Here is an 18,622-nt window from a genome sequence, read left to right on the forward strand (position 1 = left end):
AATTGTAACAGCAGTGGGGTGTCTCGGACAAGAAGCAAAAAGGAAGCTCTCGATTTTGAAGTCTTAAAATATTGACATTGAGCCATTCGTGTAATGTCTTGGTCCCTTGGGAAAGAAAATGGAAATAATTCTCTCCAACCTCAGAGTGGGAATAAAATGAACAGCGGGAGGGCTTCATTCCTTTTTGCATTTAGAATTTTCTCCTAATCATTTGCTTTAGGCCTTGATGACTGTGTTTCTTCCCTTAGAGCCACCGGTCTTTAAAGGGGATTATCATTCCAACTGGATTGAGCCCTTGGGTGGCAATGCCGTCTTGAATTGTGAAGTCAAAGGAGATCCACACCCCACTATCCAGTGGAGCAGGAAGGGAGCGGCTGTCCAGATTAACAACAGGATCCGGCAACTTGGCAACGGTTCCCTGGCCATCTATGGCACTGTGGTGAGTAGCCCCGTGAGTTCTTGACAGGCCCTCGAGTGTCTGTGGGTGGGAGGCAGGGGGGCCTAGTCGAGAAAGCGCACAGGCCTGGGAGCCAGAGGACCTGGACTTTTTAATCCCACCTCCCCCACTTGCTTTCTGTGTGACCTTAGGCAAGCCACTTAACTTCTCTGTGTCTGTTTCCTCAACTGCCAAATGGGGTTTCAATACCCGTTCTCCCTCGTACTTAGATTGCAAACCCCAAAGCGGACAGGGACTGCTTCCGGCCTAATTAGCTTGTCTCTACCCCAAGGCTTAGAACAGTGCTTGCCACATATTAAGCCGTTAACACAGATGCCATTAAAAAGGCACCTACACCCCGCAACACCCACATGTGGGCGTATTGAATGGAAAAGCATTGTGACATTATTGACTTTAAATTCATCTTTTCTGCAAATTCTCACTTAACTTCCCTATGCCCCCATTACCTCATCTGTAAAATGGGGATTAAGACTGTGAGCCCATGTAGGACATGGACTGTATCCAACGTGATTAGCTTGTGTCTACCACAGCACTTAGTACAGTGCCTGGCACATAGTAAGTGCTTAAAAAAATACCATTTTAAAAAATAGTTCACTTCCTGGAGTATTCCTCAGCAAGTTCTCTGCTGATGTCCATCAATCAATCAATCAATGGTTTTTATTGTGCACCAACTTTATGCAGAGCATCAATATCGGTGAAAACTTTTGTGACCTTTTTGTGGGTATCATTTTTACAATCAGATTTTTTTAAACAAAATGATCCAAAAACATTGCCTGGCAGCATTAGAAAGAGCCAAGTAATTACATTTGCTCACGTTTGTGTTTTTCTCCCTAGAATGAAGATGCAGGATTCTATAAGTGTGTTGCTACAAATGATGCGGGTGTGGTGGAACGTAGCATGATGCTAACCCTTCAGAGTAAGCCACCGGATTAAATGTATAGTGTTCCAGGGTAGAATGGTTGATTAAAAATTGCATTTTCAAAAACATTTTTTCACCATTTTGTTTGGCATTAACTAGCAGGAAGCATTTGCATTAGCCTGGCACATAAATAATTAATCATCTGTGGATGACGCTCATTTTGGAATTGCATCTGTAAGGGTATTCAGCATCATTTATTCAGCATGTGTTTGCACTGGCTGAAATATCCTAGGTACATTCTCGAAGAAAAAGACAGTCGTTTTTCAAAGCAGCTGCTTTTCAGTGCACATTCGATTAGACCACTCACTGTCTTGGCATAACTACAGTGATTTTTCCATTCTGCCTCTGCAACGTAGGAAGTGTGGCTCAATTTGATTTAATAATGACCTGAAGTTGCAAATTTCCAAAGGTTATGCAAAGATTTAAAGAACATGCACAAGAGAACAGGTTATTGAAACTGAATATCAGGTACGGGAAGGATTGAACACATACAAGGGATGTAAGAAAAAGACCCACGTGTGCGGATGCAGAAGCAATGGAACCTCCTAAGACTTAACTGAAGTTGTAAGCACTGTGAACTATTATCTAAGAGCAGGGTGATGCTACGTTCACAGGAAAGAAGGAAAATGACAGTCCATTGACTTTATGGACTGTATTTGAATTTAACATATTCACATGGGGTTATGTGTTACCGGGTGCACCACAATTTGAAAACCTTTGGTAGATCCTTTGCTTGATGAGGTTAACTTGATTCTCTGATCAGGGGATTTGATTTCATAGCTTTGGAGATTTTCAAAGGTGCACGCCTCAGAGATCATTAAGTAACACCAAACGTGTAAATGAGAAACTTTTTCAGGGTCTGAATGTAGTTTTAAGGGATTTTTTGAAGTCTCCAACTTCAGGGGAAAAAGGTTGAAAGCTTTCATCACCCTCACCATTTGAAGACTCACTATGGGTACTTGGAGACACCCAATGCAAGTCATTCCGTGGAAGAAGGAAAGCTCTTATAACCATAGGTTTTACCACTAACCTGTGTCATCATGGCATCTGGTTTTTGGGAGCTAATAATCAATCAGCCAATCAGTGGTATTTGTTCAGCACTTACTGTGTGCAGAACAGTGAATTAAGCCCTTGTTCTGAGCTCTTGACTGAGTATTTTTCCCAGTCTAACAGTTTTTCCTAGAGTGTTGCCAGAGAAGCAGCACGGCCTAGCAGAAAGAGCCCATGCCTGGAAGTCTGGAGGACCTGAGTTCTAATCCCAGCTCTGCCATTTGTCTGCTGTGTGACCTTGGGCAAGTCACTTCACTGGGCCTCAGTTATGTTAACTGTAAAATGAAGATTAAGACTGTAAGCCCAATGTAGGACAGGGGCTTTGTCCAAATTGATTCGCTTGTTTTTACCCCACTGTTTAGTACCTTGGCTGGCACATAGTAGGGGCTTAACAAATACCACAGCTGCTTCCCTCTAGACTGTAGGCTCGTTGTGGGCAGGGAATGTGTCCGTTATATTGTACTCTCCCAGGCACAGTGTGCTGCAGACAGCAAGTGCTCAATTAGTATGATTGACTGACTGACTGCTGCCAGAGAGCGTTGTCTTTTGTGTCTCAGTGGGAGTCGCTCGAGTCTCCATTGATTGTGTCAGCCACACTCCCACGTTTTCTCTCTTCAGGCGCCCCCACCATTACTCTGGAGCCTTTGGAGACTGTGATCGACGCCGGGAGCACAGCTATGCTGAACTGCCAAGCGATGGGAGAACCTCCTCCGGCCATCACGTGGTCCCGCCGAGGCCGCCCGCTCCCCTGGGACGACCGAGTGACCATGTTGCCCAACAATTCCTTGAGGATAGCTGCAGCCCAGAAGGAGGACACGTCTGAATACGAATGTGTGGCACGGAATATGATGGGTTCAGTCCTTGTGCGGGTTCCCCTCACGGTCCAAGGTGAGTTGAATCCCGAGCGTGACTGGAAACTCCACCGCAACTAAGGCCCCCGTAACAATGATAATAATAGTGGTATCTAAGCACCTGCCAGGTGCCAAACACTGTACTAAGCACTGAGGTGGGTACAAGGTATTCAAGTTGGACACAGTCCAAATAAAACCCCCTTAGTAATTATAAGGATGATAGTAATAATGATAGTGGTATTTAAATGCTTGCAATGTACCAAACACTGTTTGGTAGTTTCTGGATAAATACAAAGGTATTCAGGCTGGACACAGTCTCTCTCCCACATGGGGCTCACTGTCCCAAGTAGGAGGGGGAACAGGAGAACAGAGGCACAGAGAAGTTAAGCGACTTGCCCAGGGTCACACAGCAAGCAATTGGCAGAGCCGGGGTTAGCAACCAGGTCCTCTGACTTCTAGGCCTGTGCTCTTTCCACTAGGCCATGCTGCTTCTCTATTAATACTATTGATTGATTGATTGGAGGATTGAAGCTTTGGGTGATGTTGGTTCATTGTAGGAGCCTTTCATCTTGGACTTGAAGTTACACACTGTGGTAGCCAGTCCCTTAAGAAATTTCTAATTTCCAAAATCCAGTGGCTTTTGCTTAATAAAGTAGACTGTTAGTGAATGCGCCGAGGAAGAATGTGTACAAAACTATTTAGTTGACAGAAAACAGGTCTTGAATCTTCTCAGGATTTCCTGTCGTTCGAAGTAGCTGAAGTGGGATTCCATTGAGAATTTGTAAATGAAATATGGGTTTTTGTTGCTGTTGTTTTGTTTCTCCCCTGTGGTAGTGCACGGAGGATTTTCAGAATGGTATGAATGGAGACCATGTAGCGTCACCTGTGGGCAAGGTGTTCAGAAAAGGATTCGTCAGTGTAACAACCCTCTTCCTGCCAACGGTGGCCAACCCTGTCACGGTTCGGATACTGAAAGCCGCAACTGTCAGAACAAACCCTGCCCAGGTAGATTTCTTCTTTAAAACCACTTGGGGTTCTCTTTTTAACGGAACTTCTGGTCGCCAGAGTTTGACTGTGCCGTGTCTCTGAGTTGCCCGGGACCCAGCCCCTTCACTTGAAGAACACGGGGTGACAAACATTTTTCCTCTTTTTCCAGTTGCCGGCAACTGGTCGGGCTGGACGTCTTGGGAAGAGTGCTCTAGGACTTGTGGCCAGGGGAATAGAACCAGGACCAGATCTTGCAGTAACCCCCCAGCCCAACACAACGGAAGGCCGTGTGAGGGGAGTGCTGTAGAAATCATCAAGTGCAACAGTAGGCCTTGCCCAGGTGAGAATGCAATCTGACAGTTAAACGAAGGTGTATGCAGGATAGAGTGTCCCGCTTTCCCCTTATTTTATCTTATTATTCTTTTATGGCATTTGTTAAGTGCTCTCTGTGTGTCCAAAACTGTTCTAACCGCTGGGGTAGATACAAGCTAATCAGGTCGGACACAGTCCCGCTCACAGGCCCAAGTAGGAGGGAGAACAGAGGCACAGAGAAGTTAAGTGACTTGCCCAAGGTCACACAGAAAAAGAGTGTTGGGAGTCACTAGAAATGGTTTGTAAAGTCCAGCTACCCACCCCCTTCCTCTCTGCCTCCCTCTCTCCCTCCCTGCCTGCTTGATGGGCTTGAAGGCTTCCCCAGTGTATGGTGGTGGGCAAGGAGGCTTTATGAATCGAGAACATCGAGGTCCCATTGATTTATAGAGGATAAACAGGGATTCTGATCCCAAGCCCAGCCCGTCCACCTGGCTGGCAGGATATGTGAGGTCTTTCCAATCTTGTGGTCAGGTGAAGTAACGTGTGTAAGATACCAAAAGGAAAGCATTAATATCTCTGTTTGGAAACTGCCAGTCAGTTCTCACTGTTGTTTAGGAAACAAGTCGAAGACTGACTTAGAACATTCATTCCTGGGCATTATGTAAGGGGGGACATTAAAAAAAAATTGAAAAGAGCTATTGAAATAATCAAGTTACTGTAAATATTGTTTCCTATTTATCTTGCAGGTAGGCTTATTTAAATCTGTAGGTAGAAACTTGCCCCAACTACGAGAATGCTTGCCACCTTCTACAACTCACAGACCTGCCCATTTACTTCTAACTTCCCCACAGGCTAAGAAAACAGAAGTACCTGTCTGCAACTGGTTTTTTTCTATGTCCGACAGACCCGCTCACTGCCTGGTTTTCTTTAGCCCTGCCTCATTTCATTTGTTCCTGGACACGTGGACTTACCTCAATTTGTGTTGTCGCCCCAAAGGGTTTCAATTCAACAATCGTATTTCTTGAGCGCCTACTGTGCGCAAAGGGTGTTTTGTTTTGTTGTCTGTCTCCCCCTTCTAGACTGTAAGCCCATTGTTGGGTAGGGACTGTCTCTATATGTTGCAGATTTGTACTTCCCAAGTGCTTAGTACAGTGCTCTGCACACAGTAAGCGCTCAATAAATACGAATGAATGAAGGAAAACAGACTTCATCTTTCTGATTTGTCACTCTCTCCTTGTTGTGTTTGTAGTCAGTGGAGGATGGAGTGCTTGGTTGCCATGGGGGTCTTGTAGTGAGAGCTGCGGAAAAGGTACTCAGGCAAGAATGAGACTTTGCAACAACCCTCCGCCGTCATTTGATGGACCCTTCTGCGACGGGCCTGATACGCAGATGCAAGTTTGCAATGAAAGACACTGCCCAGGTAAGGGAAATGCATAGGCCTTTAACCAAGGCCCTAGCCTTCTGACATGTACCGGGAACCATTGCTTTTCTCTTGACAGAAACACCGGTGTTTCTGGGAGGTAGGGCCTCTTTGGAGCTGCTGAGGGTGTCGGTGAAAGCACGCTCTGAAAGTCTTCCCAGGAGCGACGGGTGATAAACTGAGCTCTGTTTTTCCCTGACCAGTGACCGGGGCCTGGGCCTCGTGGTCCAGCTGGAGTGCCTGCACCGTGTCCTGCGGTGAAGGTTCCCGGAGGAGGACTCGGGATTGCTCCGCTCCTGCCCCGCAGTTTGGCGGGCGCAAATGTGAAGGCAGTGATGTCCAGGTCGACTTCTGCAATAGCGACCCTTGCCCAAGTAAGTGTTGAAAGCCAAAAGTCGCCGCCCACCTCCCTTCCGGGAAGCTCCCTAGTTTTGACTGCTCTTTTTCACGGTCACGCGTGCTGTAGCTGAAACTGTTGCTCTCGAAATGATGAGCATTTTCTCTGGGTGGTTAATGTCTGTTTAAGATTGTAAGATCCCACAAAGCAGCAGTTCTCAATGCAGTGTGATGAGTGCTTGAAGACTTCTACCCAGAGGCTTTTATTCCCAAATGTGTTGCCTCAGGACAACCCCTTCAAGCTTTTTTCGGTCGCTGGCAGCATCCACACAACTCTAAACTTCAAGTCCCTTTAAAAATTTGGGCTGTCCCAGCAGTGACAGTGGTTTTCATTATAAAATGATTGGGCCAAATGGAATCTCAAGAAGTCATCTGGTCCAGACAGCTCTAAGGTGATGATAATAAGATAAGCACTTCCTCTGTGCCAACCACTGTAGTAAGCCTGGGGCAGATTAATGATAAATCAGGGTAGCCTCAATCTTTGTCCCTCATGAGTCACATAGGTTATCCAGGCAGGACAACATTCGAGACAGATGGCTACTTTTAAAGCTCTCCAGAAGAGAAGATTCCACACCCTATTTAAGAAAAACATTCCAGAATTTGACAACGCTCATAGTGGGAAACAGTTTCAACTCCTGTCAAAAAGCTCTAAATTTCCTCTGCCGGTATCATCCCTAAATAAAATCTAGAGCCAGTGAATGGGCACTGTGGAAAAGCTGTGAAACATTTACCCACCAAAACATTTTGTGTTGACCCACCTAGATTGTGGAGGTGAGAAGCTCATCTTCGCAGGGAGCACATCTTTAGCGGTTAGTCCAGTGCTCTGTGCCTGGTAAGTGCTTGACAGATATCACCGATTGATCTCTATGTCTCTATCGTTCCAGTTCACGGGAACTGGAGTCCTTGGAGCGGCTGGGGAACCTGCAGCCGGACGTGCAATGGTGGTCAAAAGCGTAGATATCGCACCTGTGACAACCCTCGCCCAGCCAGCGGCGGGAGATCGTGTGCTGGGGCAGACACACAGATTCAGAGGTGTCACACAGATGGGTGTCCAGGTACTTATTCCTTTTGATTCTCGTCTTGGCGGTATCGGATACACGCCACTCTGGTCTGCACCTCAGACCCAGTGGCTTTAAACAGATGCCGACCCACTAGTCTTAGTCCAAGCTTTAGGAATTTTGTGGGGGTGGTCCTATTCCTGGACTCCTTCTAGGCTTTTAGGGATTTTTTTTCCTCTTAATAGTGTAGTTATATTCACTTCAGTGCCAGTTTAGTGAAAGATTGTCCTTTCCTTACCCATGACCACACAAATGTGGAGAGAGTCCATGCTGCAATTATGTTAAGTGTCTTGCTTTGGCTACACCTTTGTTCTGGATATCTGAGCATTAGAAGTAAGAAAATATTGAGCCTACGTATGTGGTTAGTTTATTCTTGGGTTTTGTCTCACAAGAAAGTGCACAGTAGTACACCATGAAGTGACAGAAGGAGTCAGGATCACCTCTAAGGTACACTACTGTATTGTAGTTTCCCAAGCACCTAGTACAGTGCTTTGCACACAGTAAGCACTTAATAAATTCGATTGAATGAATGAATGGACAATGAATTGACATCACTAAGCCATTCATAGCAGTGCCAAATATCTGCCTGGGGGTTGCTTGATTTTTAGTCAGTCATATTTATTGAGTGCTTACTGTGTGCAGAGCACTATACTTAGCACTTGGAGAGTACAATATAATAATACAACAGATGCATTCCATGCCCACAGTGAGCTTACATTAATACTAGAGGATTTTAGGGCAATTTGCACTCCTCAGCCATGAACCAGATTTCGACTATTAGCCCAGATCACTCGATCAACTCATTAGTCATTCAGGCCTTTAAATGACCCAATTACTTTCTGGGTACTATAGGCTTTCTTACCTAGTCAAGGAATAAGAACTCTCATCGTCCTACATAACTCACCATCGGACAGCTCGTCATCTTTCTCAGGGGCAGAACAAACTTCAAATTGGTGGAGCACCTGTCTGCCCGTCGACATTTCCAGGAAACAGTGTGTTCCATTCCTCTGTATATATTTTGTAAAGGGAAATGAGTGTTTCAATCTTTCAATTTTTTGTTCAAGAATTCTTGTATGGGCTCCTGAGGTTCTTTTTTTTGTTCTGTTTTTCGTTTTGCCATTCTGCACCCATTTCCAGTGAACGGAAACTGGGGAACGTGGCAGACATGGAGCAAGTGCTCTGCTTCTTGTGGAGGAGGAGAACAGACTCGCAGACGGCTGTGTAACAATCCAGTTCCCTTTAAGACTGGGCACTTGTGTCCCGGAGACTCAACGCAGGTTTCCAGGTGCAACATCCAAGCGTGTCCAGGTAAGTTGGAGGCAAACAAGAAATAGCTTTGTGAAAACACATGCTTGCAAATTCTTCTGGAACGAATGAACCAGCACGGTTAGCAGAGTCTCCCCTCCCCGCTTTCTCCCGGCCCCCCCAACCCTCCCAGCCCACCATGTTCAGTGACTGGGATGCTGTGGTTTTATTAAGTAAATCTCTTTTACGTTTTCAGGAATAAAAATCAGCGAGGCCTAGTGGAATGAGGATGGGACTGGGAGTCAGAGGACCTGCATTCTAATCCCAGCTCTTCCACTTGTTTTCTGTCACTCAACATCTCTGGTCCTCAGTTTCTCATCTGTAAAATGGGGGTCCAGTACCTGTGAACGTCCTGTGAAACAGGGACTGCATTCGACCTGATAAACTTTTTTTCCCCTCAATGATATTTGTTAAACACTTAATCTGTGCGAGGCACTGTAACACTTAATCTGTGCAAGGCGCTGTATTAAGTCCTGGTGTAGATACAAGATAATCAGGTTGGACACAGTCCATGTCCCACATGGGGCTCACAGCTTTAATCCCCATTTTACAGATGAGGTAACTGAGGTACAGAGCCCAAAATCACACAGCAGATCTATAACGGAGTCAGGATTAGAACCCAGGCCCTCCGACTCCCAGGCCCTTGCTTTTTCCACTAGGCCACACTGTTTCCCAGCATATCTACCCCAGCCATTAGAACAGTGCTTTACACATAGTAAGTACAAATTACTGGAGTAACAAATTGGATTGGAGTAACAAATACCATAATAATAAGTAGTATCATTATTAGACAGAATACCAGTTCATTCATTCATTCAATCGATTCTGGCAAAGATTTACTGACAACTCCCCCCCACTCTCTCTCTAATTGCCTGATTTTTTCTTTCTTAATAAACATGTGCTGTTTTGTTGGCTTTCCAAACTGACTGAGGCAGTATATTTGGGGTAAATTTGTTTCATTTCAGAAGTTTAAATGGATTTTATTGTAATTGATTTTTCCTTTGTCCTGGTGAAATTTCAAGTCAGGAAATTACATTCTGTCTGTAAAATACCCCTGTTATATTTTCAGCTTCTTATTCTAGCTTTTGCCTTCCTCTAAATGGGGTTGTGTTTCTCATCTTCAAAGTAGTTTCTGTAATGTACTTTACTGATGACTCTGCATGGAGCAAAACAATGCTGGTATGAAATGCATGTCTTCAGCAACGTGGCTCAGTGGAAAGAGCCCGGACTTGGGAGTCAGAGGTCATGGGTTCTAACCCCGGCTCCGCCACTTGTCCACTGTGTGACTTTGGGCAAGTCACTTCACTGCAAGTCACTTCACTTCTCTGAGCCTCAGTTACCTCATCTGTAAAATGGGGATTAAGACTGTGAGCCCCACGTGGGGCAACCTGATCACCTTGTATCCCCCCTAGTGCTTAGAACAGTGCTTTGCACATAGTAAGTGCTTAATAAATGCCATTATTATTATTCATTATCAGTCTCATCATGAACAATCATGACAGCACACCTTAGGTGATCAATAAACAATCAAGACTTCTAGACTGTGAGCCCACTGTTGGGTAGGGACTGTCTCTATATGTTGCCAACTTGTACTTCCCAAACGCTTAGTACAGTGCTCTGCACACAGTAAGTGCTCAGTAAATTCGACTGATTGATTGATTGATCAAGAACAAAGGAAGAAGCCCAGGAGAGCAAGCCCTGTGACTAAGAAGAAATGAGTGGAGAGGAGGAATTTTTTAAAGAGCCCCGTGGTCCTGGCTACTAGCAAACAGCAGTTGAAGGCATACTAACACCAATCTCAGAGACCATTATTTACCAAGAAATCTTCCCACACAAACCCCCATCTCCTAAAGGATTGGAGTTGGAAGTCAGTCAGCAATTTTGGGGACCTAGTTTGTAAATGAACACTGCCGTGGGAAAAAACAAACAGGCTTTTTTTTTTAATGGTACTCGTTAGGTGCTTATTATTTGCCAGGCACTGTACTAAGTTGTGGGGTAGATCTATAAGACATTCAGTTCCCACACAGTCCCTGTCCCAAATGGGGCTTACAATCAAAGTCAGAGGGAGGAGGATTTACTCCCCATTTTATAGATGAGGTACCTGAAGCACAGAGAAGTTGTGATTTGTCCAAGATCATACAGCAGAGAAGTGGCAGAGCCGGAATTAGAACCCACGTCATCTGTCTCCTAGGCCCATGCTCTTTCCTAAAGATCAGGCTCCTTCCTGCTGCTTGCAAATCAGAATAAGAACTAATAGGTAGCATACTGAATGCAGCTGAGTTTTTTCTCTGGTTAGGGTGGAGAAAAGTTCTAGGAGCCTTTTCAGTAAAAGGTGGGACGTAAGGTGCAATGCAGTGACACTGAGGCCAGTTCAATAGTTGAAAGTAAACTCTTGAGGCAAACTGTACTTATATAATAGCTGAGCGGGGAGTAGTGTTCTGAATGCTTCTTTGCCATCACACTATGATGGAATTGTTTTTTCATCTTGGGGTGTTTTTCCTTCCCTTAATAGGTGGGCCCCAGCGTGCCAGAGGAAGTGTTATTGGAAATATTAACAATGTTGAATTTGGAATTGCTTTTCTCAATGCCACAGTAATAGATAATCTTCACTCTGACAGTAGGATCATTCAAGCCAAAATTACCAATGTTCCTCGCAGTCTTGGTAAGATGCTTTGATTTTTAAAATGGTAAACACTCACCGATTTGCTCTGAGGCCCTCAGTAAAATCCATTTTAGTTCATCAGGGCATGTACTGCCAAATCCCAGGTTGGAGACATTGGCCATTCCTCTTTGTGACAAGGATTTGAAGGACTTTTCCATGGGGGTTCATTTCTGATCAAGGAATTCTCCTAAAATATTCAAATTCTCAAGGGGAATCGCTAGCTGGTGATAAGAAATTTAGAATAGTATTCCCTCTCCTAATTTTTTGATAAATGTGACCCTGCGGCGCCTTTTCACAACTCCTTTTTTGTGTGTGAACTTAGATTGTTCTCCACTCTGGACCATGGAAATGATTAATCATGATCATTTGGCCATAAAAAAAAAATAGGGGTTAAGGCAGAGCTGAGTGAACCTTTTTAATGTTGTATCACACTTTTCATTTCTTAAGGCCCAGCAATGAGGAAGATAGTCTCCATCCTAAATCCCATTTACTGGACAACAGCAAAGGAAATAGGAGAAGCTGTCAATGGATTTACACTCACCAATGCAGTCTTCAAGAGAGAAACACAAGTGGAATTTGCAACTGGTGAGTAGCAAATGAACTCTAGTTAATATAAAATGATCCTGGGTGGGCGGTTTATGGAATGTAGTGTTATCGAGGTGCTGCTAAATCCATTGTCAAAATGATTGATGCTAATGGCGTCTTTGAATCTTGGATCTCAGTAGACCTCCTCAGGGACTGTCTTGCAAAGTACAGGTGTGGATTGCTGCCCTTGTATTGTTGGTAGGTTTGCTGCTTATCCTCCTCCTCCCTGGAACTGGCTTGTATTTTGCATTATTGTGGTTGAGGAGCTGAAAAGAAACATAACCTTGGGTTGGTGGTTGTCCAATCACATTAGGATCTTTGGGGATGAGGAACGTTAAGGTCAATAAATAGTTATTTATTGAATGCTTACTGTGTGCAGAGCACTGTACTAAGCAGTTGGGAGAGCAGAGAAGCAGCGTGGCTCAGTGGAAAGAGCCCAGGCTTTGGAGTCAAAGGTCATGGGTTCAAACCCCGGCTCTGCCAATTATCAGTTGTGTGACTTTGGGCAAGTCACTTCACTTCTCTGTGCCTCAGTTACCTCATTTGTAAAATGGGGATGAAGACTGTGAGCCCCCCGAGGGACAACCTGATCACCTTGTAACCTCCCCAGCACTTAGAACAGTGCTTTGCACATAGTAAGTGCTTAATAAATGCTATTATTATTCTCATTACAATATTACCGAGTTGGTACCCTGCCCACAATGAGCATACAGTCTAGAGGGGGAGACAGACATTAATATATATAAATAAATTATGGGTATGTTGTTGTCGGGTTGAGGGAGGGGGTGGATCAAGGTAGCCAGTCATAATAATGGTATTTGTTTAAGTGCTTATTATGTGCCAGGCACTGTACTAAGCTCTGGGGTAGATACAAGCAAATTGAGTGGGACACAATCCGTGTCCCATGTGGAGCTCACAGGCTCAATCCCCATTTTACAGAGGAGGTAACTGAGGTACAGAGAAGTGAAGTAACTTGCCCGTGGTCACACAGCAGACAAGCGGCAGAGCCAGGATTAGAACCCATGACCTTCTGAATCCCAGGCCTCTGTTCTAGCCACAGTGCAAGCAAGGGTGATGCAGAAGGGAGTGGGAGAAGAGGAAGTGTTATGAAAATCCTCACTGGGTGAATTTTGTCCACTGGAACAAGAGAACAAATGTGCAGAGCACTTTATTAAGTGCTTGAGAGACTTCAGTAGATTTAAAAGATATGATCCTTGCCCTCAAGGAGCTTCCAATTGCTGAAGTGGCTGTTGGAGGATGAGAGTTTAATTGGGAAAGGCTTCCTGAAGGAGCTATGATTTCAGAAGGGCTCTGAAGATGAGGAGAGCTGGGATCTGGTGGATTTGAATGGTGGAGGGAGTTTCAGGCCGGGGGAAGTGCGTGAGCACGACGTCAGCAGGAGAGATGGAGAGCAAGGCACAGTGAATAGATTAGCTTGAGATGAGCAAAGATTGCAAACTGGGGTGTGGTGGGAGAAAAGCATGGAGAAGTAGAATGGAGAGAGCTGATTACATGCCTTAAAGCACTTGATATTTATCCCTAATTTTTCTGGGTCTCAGTTTCTCCATCTATAAAATAGGACTCACTTGTCATATCTAGCCCTGATCTGACTGGGTCAGTGAGAGCACAGGTGAGATCAGTGGTAGAAAAGCACTTTATCCATTAAAAATAAAAGCCCTCCACAAGCTCAAGGTTTTATGCTTAGGAAGAGATGGAACTGTCTACATAGATGTGCCTCTAGCGGGGCATGTTGCCATTCCCCCTTCCCTGCGTGACAAGCTTGGCTGGGACAAGTTCCAGAAGACACAGAGTCTCCTCAACCCGGCACCTTGACAAAGATTATCCACTTGAAGCAATCAAGCCTAGAAGCGAAGGATCAGAGAAACTTGCTTTGTCCTCTGTGGCTCACGAGGAACATTACTGTGTCCTCAAGAGCCTCCGCAGAAAAGTCCAGCTCAACTCCCTTATGATCTGCTGCTTCGCTAACACGAGATGAACAGAAATACGTTTTGCCAACAACATTTTGCCCTGGGAAACTGGGATCATCTGTGGTTTAAAATGCTCCAACCAGAGGGATAATTTAGTTCTCCTTATTAATGAATTTACAAAAGATTGAGGCATCGTAACAACAGTTGCCCTCGATCCAACGGCGAACTTGATTAATTCCATATCCTGAATTGTTGGTCAATGAATGTGCTCACATTCCCAGGAGAGATCCTACGCTTGACTCACATAGCCCGAGGTTTGGATTCAGATGGAGCATTGTTACTCGACGTTGTAGTGAATGGCTATGTCCTACAGCTCCAGTCCTCCGCCCGTGTCACCGTAAAGGTAAAAGGAGAGCCACAGCGACTCTCACCCCTGCATGCTGAGCTGTTCTAATCTGCCTTTTGATAATAATTTTTCCTGGGGTAATTGCTCTGAGTCATTTTACATAGTTCGCTTGGGGACTTTATGCCTCAGTACTGATGTGCTCATCCGCCCAGAGCCACGCTTGCAGCAGGCGAAGAGTAAGCAGTTGCTCCCTGGAACTTAACTGGATTATGGCTTCATTAGTATGGTGATGTTAGGATTTGCATTTTCTGTTGCACTTCAGCAACGGAAGGGTGAGTAATCGATTTAAGCTAATGGAGAGATTTGGGTGTTCACATGTACCCTCCTGATTGGCCCAGAGCCAAGCCAATTCACACCTGTTGCCCAAGATGCTAGCAGATCTAGGCTCCCTTCTTCCACCACAGTGCCCCAGCCCCATTCCCAATGATCTGGGCTCTGGCTGGTACCCTGGAGTCACTAATGACAACAGGAGAATAGCAGAAGGTGAGAAGGGGTGGGGAAAAAATGACCCATCGGTAGAGTGGGTATAACATCGACAGGATTCCCACAGGGGCCAAGGAGTTTGAAAAACGATGGTCAGTTTTCACCCGGCTGGCCCTGCTCGCTTTGGATCAGTGCTTAATGCTGCAAATACCTCCTACAGAGTGGGAACAAAAGTGGAATTTTACACTGAAAAATTCTCTTCTGAAAGGATGCTTGGCCAGTCCTGAAGCATATCTTGTGTCCCTCTGATGCGGCCAGCAAGGTCATTTTGGAACGCTGGCATTTCCCAGGACCGCCAGTTTGAAGGGGTTGCCCATTCCTGGTTCCGCAGTCTCCATGGGTGGAAGAATCCCTCCATTTTCTTCTGGACTGTGATGGGGAGGGTGTTTGGTGGCCCATACAAGATAGCACCTTGTAATTCTGGACTGGGGAAGTTGAGGAGAGGTTTTGTAAGGAGCAGAACTTTCTGATGCTATGATCAGTCAATCAGGGGTATTTACTGTTGCTTACAGTAAGTGGTGCTTACTGTTGGCCCAAATGCTGTACTACGCACTTGGGAGAGAACAATGCAGTAGAGTTAAAAGACAATTTCCCTGCACACAAAGCACACACAATCTAGTGGCAATAAATAGTGCCATTCCTTAAACTGCCCTCCCCAGATCGAGCTTGGGTGAACAATACTTCCCAGGCTTAATATAAGGAGGGGAGCTGATTGAGAGCAGAACTTCTGAAGCAACTGGTATTCCCCTCTAGACTGTAAGCTCATTGTGGCAGGGAACCTGTTTACTAACTCCGTTATATTGTACTCTCCCAACTGCTTAATACAGTGCTCTGCACACAGTCAAGTGCTCAATAAATACCACTGATTGATTGGTCTCCTATTTAAATTACCCCTACTTCTAGCATTGGCCCTGATTGCCCAAAGAGGTGTGTGAAGACACACTTGGCTTCCTTAGCACCAGGAATTAATTGTTCACAAAGCCATTGTTCTTATGCCAATCCTGATATGGCCCTATGGAAGATGATTCTAACTATGGCTAGAGTGCACACTTGTCCTGTTTCATACAAGACTGGTTTTCATCTGGTCTGTCCCCTGTCTGGTGCTGTGCCAGTGTGGGGAAGAGGGAGATAGAAAAGCATGTGGGGGGGAATTCCGGCATGCTTGGGTGTCATAAATGGCCTTTCATTGTGTCCTACGCACTAAGTTGTTAGCAAGTGCCAGAGTGACCAGTTCGATGGCATAGAAATTCTTTCAATTTGCATCTCAGTATGGGGCAGGCATCCACATCTTTACCGTTCTGGGCAAACCTACGATCTGTGGCCCGTCTTAGCCGGGAGGAAGGATTTTAAGGGAGGAGCAACCGCAGCTCCACTGTTTGTTTGTTTTTTCCCCTAATCAGTCCTCTCCCTAAATGGAGCCTCAGATGCAGTGGTTCTAGGCCTCCTCATCACCTCACGCCAAGTTTAAGGAGAACGTCTGGCTTGCAAGTGGTCTTGCTATTTCTGTCCCCCTCCCCTAGGCCAGGACCTCCAAATGAAGACTAGTCTGAGGTTCTCTGCTCATCTGGAACTAAAATCCTCGCCCAGTTTAGATTGGGAGTCCATTCCCCAGCTTGCAGACCCAGAGAGCCGCCCACCTAGCTTGCCCCTCCAACCGCGGCCCTGACTTCAGCATCCTCTCAGGAAAGAAAACCTGGAGGACCCCTGTTCCATCCAGATGGCAACGCTCTGCCCTGTGCTGCCTATTTCAGGATTATACAGAGGACTACATTCAGACGGGCCCCGGACAGCTGTATGCCTATTCCACCCGACTGTTCACCGTCGACGGAGTCAGCGTGCCGTACACCTGGAATCACACCATCTCCTATGACCAGGCTCGTGGGAGAATGCCATTCTTGGTGGAAACGCTCCACGCTTCTTCCATCACGTCCGATTACGACCAATTAGAAGAAACCCTGAGTTTCGAAATCCACGCCTCAATATCTAAAGGTATCTTGGCTTGGAGAAAAGAGCCCCCTCTCTCCTGTCCTTTTCAAATGAGAAGAAATTCATCATTGTATTTCATTTTAGGGCACACTAACCTCCGGGTCACATCTCATTTGATATCATCTCTCCCGGTGGTTCATCTTTGGGGGCTAGATATCATCCCTATCCCACATGGGGTTCTTGGCCTTGGTCTAAACATGGGGTTAACAGTCATCTCACAGAGGGGAGCGTTAAGTTGTGCTTGTGTATCTGAGCTGGGGGAAAACCGCTTCTCTCAGAGGAAAAAAAATCCAAGGACTATTGCCATTCCAAATTGCGAAGTGAATTATCCTTTTGTGAGTCCAAACAGAATAACGTCAAACTCCCTGCAAAATAGTTGTGAAAAATTGAACCGGGGCAAAATGAGTAAAACTCATTACAAACCTTAAAGATTTCTGGGGGAAATGTTGTGCATCAAGAATCCAAGATTTCAAATGGATCTTGCCTTTTTTTTTTTTTGGCATAGTTAAAATTCATGGAGAAAGTGCTCCCCTCTTACTATTGATCTTAGAAACCCTTAGGGCAGTGTCACTCTTTGATGTCTCTCCTTGCTAAGGTTTTCGTCTGGGTTACTAGGCAGGTGTGGTAATGAGTTTTCGGTATTTCTGTAGGGGGTTGATGTTGATGTTGCATCATGCAGCTATTTAAAGACTTTCAGTGTTTGCATGACTCCAGCTTTGAATCGCCAAAGCCCGTGAATGAAGTGAAAACGGTTCCTGCTGATCTTTGTTATTGCTCGGCCCTGGACTTCTCCAAAACACACATTAGCCATTTCCAAACAGCCCCAGCCCCTTCAGCACGACACTCGGGCAGATAAACTAACAAGTGAATTGTTTTGCTCTGATTTTCATTAGCGGTGCACATGAAGTTTTTCCTCAGTCAACATATTTTGAGAGTGAACACTCCAGGGGGTGAAATTAAAGCCGTGGGGCCTAAGGGCGAACAGTCATGGGCATAATGGCCTTGAGTTTATACATGCTGATTAGAGGAAGATATGCGGCCATAACTGCTGCTGCTGCTGCTGAATTTCTTATACCCCACATGCCATGCCCAATATTGAGTGACTCCTCATCTTCCTTTTCAGTTGGCTAACTAATCTCAGGGCCCCTGATCTTCCCAAACAGACCCAGCTTTTGAATCATTATTTTTCTTGCTCCTATATAACCTTTTCAAGTATATTCAATCAGTCAGTGGTATTTATTGAGCACTGACTATGTGCAGAGCACTGGTCTAAGCGCTTGGGAGAGTACAAGATAAATTAACAGACCGGTTCCCTGCCTATAATGAGCTTACTCTGCATCTACTCTCTCCCTTTCTTCCACCCCTTGCCTCCATTTTCAGTACTCATGTCTCGATGTTTATAAAATTATTTACTTTAACCACTCTAGTTGTAAATATTTTTGTCTGTCCCGTTACAGTGTAAATGCTCTGTGTCAGTCCATCATATTTTTTTAACACTTCCTGAGAGAACAGTGTATTAAAGTGCTGGAAAAGTACAACATTGCAGACACATTTCCTGCCCATGATGAGTTCACAGTCCAGAGAGGGTAGACTTTGTGCCTTTGTGTCATTTCTTTCTTCTGTATTTTCCAAGAGCCTAGTTCAGGGCACTGCACGAAGTATGTGCTCAGTAAGTTTTACTTCTTATGAGAAGCAGCATGGCTTAGTGGAAAGAACATGGGCTTGGTAATCAGAGGTTGTGGGTTCTAATTCCAGCTCTGCCACTTTTCACCTGTGTGACTTTGGGCAAGTCACTTAACTTCTGTGTGCCTCAGTTA

The 18,622-nt window shown here is 45.2% G+C and overlaps 1 protein-coding gene across 1 annotated transcript in view; it reads left to right on the top strand.

Moving 5' to 3' along the window:
- Window positions 1-18,622, top strand: part of HMCN1 (hemicentin 1) — a 296,199-nt gene that overhangs the window by 254,604 nt on the left and 22,973 nt on the right. The window contains exons 85-97 of the mRNA XM_038757640.1: window positions 249-439; window positions 1,292-1,373; window positions 3,045-3,314; window positions 4,112-4,282; window positions 4,434-4,604; window positions 5,826-5,996; window positions 6,200-6,370; window positions 7,277-7,447; window positions 8,588-8,758; window positions 11,268-11,417; window positions 11,865-12,002; window positions 14,212-14,333; window positions 16,571-16,808. Of these exons, the coding sequence (XP_038613568.1) occupies window positions 249-439; window positions 1,292-1,373; window positions 3,045-3,314; window positions 4,112-4,282; window positions 4,434-4,604; window positions 5,826-5,996; window positions 6,200-6,370; window positions 7,277-7,447; window positions 8,588-8,758; window positions 11,268-11,417; window positions 11,865-12,002; window positions 14,212-14,333; window positions 16,571-16,808 (2,217 nt within the window). The remainder of the gene's footprint in view (window positions 1-248; window positions 440-1,291; window positions 1,374-3,044; window positions 3,315-4,111; window positions 4,283-4,433; window positions 4,605-5,825; window positions 5,997-6,199; window positions 6,371-7,276; window positions 7,448-8,587; window positions 8,759-11,267; window positions 11,418-11,864; window positions 12,003-14,211; window positions 14,334-16,570; window positions 16,809-18,622) is intronic.

The sequence above is a fragment of the Tachyglossus aculeatus genome, chromosome 16 (assembly GCF_015852505.1).
Source record: "Tachyglossus aculeatus isolate mTacAcu1 chromosome 16, mTacAcu1.pri, whole genome shotgun sequence".
Classification (NCBI taxonomy): Eukaryota; Metazoa; Chordata; class Mammalia; order Monotremata; family Tachyglossidae; genus Tachyglossus; species Tachyglossus aculeatus.